General features: G+C 40.4%; 1 protein-coding gene across 1 annotated transcript in view; it reads right to left on the bottom strand.

Annotated features, from left to right (window-relative positions):
* Window positions 1-1037, bottom strand: part of LOC106881079 (adhesion G protein-coupled receptor A3) — a gene marked incomplete at its 3' end in the record, with an annotated part of 88359 nt that overhangs the window by 13329 nt on the left and 73993 nt on the right. Inside the window, exon 4 of the mRNA XM_052974506.1 lies at window positions 698-769. Coding sequence (XP_052830466.1) covers window positions 698-769 — 72 coding nt within the window. The remainder of the gene's footprint in view (window positions 1-697; window positions 770-1037) is intronic.

Here is a 1037-nt window from a genome sequence, read left to right as displayed (position 1 = left end):
GTTAGCCCCATGAAGCAAGAAAAAAACCAGTAGCACCGGCAGAGAGCTCCTTCAAATGCAGTTGCTGTATGCATGACTGCCACTCACATGTGAACCTCTACAGCCACAACAGATGCTGCACCACCATCAGCAGCTGACATGATTTCTTTGGGTGCAGATCCATGGCCTCCCAAGACCAATGGATGTCTACCTGGTATTTGTAATAATAAGCAGGTGCCAGTATACTGGGCATATTTCGTTAATATTTCGCTCCTGTTAATTGTCTATTGATTCCCAAGCAATGTTTATGTCTTTTGATGCTGTGGATGGACACTACTGAATTTATTGGCACAGTCAAGGTGTCAAAACAATAGTGATATCTGTTTGGCAGCCGATGATGGGAATATATGTTTGATATGCTTATTGCTAGTGAATCTTTTATATCTTGGAGTCTTGTTATTCTGAGTTGTCCTTCATTCTCATAAGGTTGAACTTGTTCAAGGGTTTAGAAAGGTTTTGCTGCTTCTATTATATCGGTACTGCAAGGCCGTCTTCATTGGGAATCTTATTCTGCTAAGATAATGATGATGGCTTCTAGCTTTGGAAGGTTATATGGCATATATATATATATAAATAGAGAGAGAGAGAGAGAGAGAGAGAGAGAGAGAGAGAAAGAGAAAGAGAGAGAGAGAGAGAGAGAGAGTACATGTGTTCTTACAATTTCTCCACGCTACTCAGTCCAATAAACATATTCGCATCAATGTACGTCAGTTTGTTGTGTGAAATATCTCTGAAAGGAGAGAAAAAAGAAATTTGGTTAGAAATCAAAAGACAACACCACCACCACCACCGGCAGCTACTGAAACATTTCTAATTGTACACTTCTCTCACAGGGTAGACAAGGCCATCTGACAAGTTAAAAACCATGGATGTAGACACAACTAAAGTACAAGTGATAAAGTACATAAACCCTTGTCTATTTCGAAGGGAGATACAAACATACACATGCATACAACCTCATACAAACGTATACACACACACACACATCCCCCCCCCCC

This window comes from Octopus bimaculoides, chromosome 18 (genome assembly GCF_001194135.2).
Source record: "Octopus bimaculoides isolate UCB-OBI-ISO-001 chromosome 18, ASM119413v2, whole genome shotgun sequence".
NCBI classification, from domain to species: domain Eukaryota; kingdom Metazoa; phylum Mollusca; class Cephalopoda; order Octopoda; family Octopodidae; genus Octopus; species Octopus bimaculoides.
The sequence above is the reverse complement of the archived record's forward strand: the minus strand, read 5'-3'. Positions and strand labels throughout refer to the sequence as shown.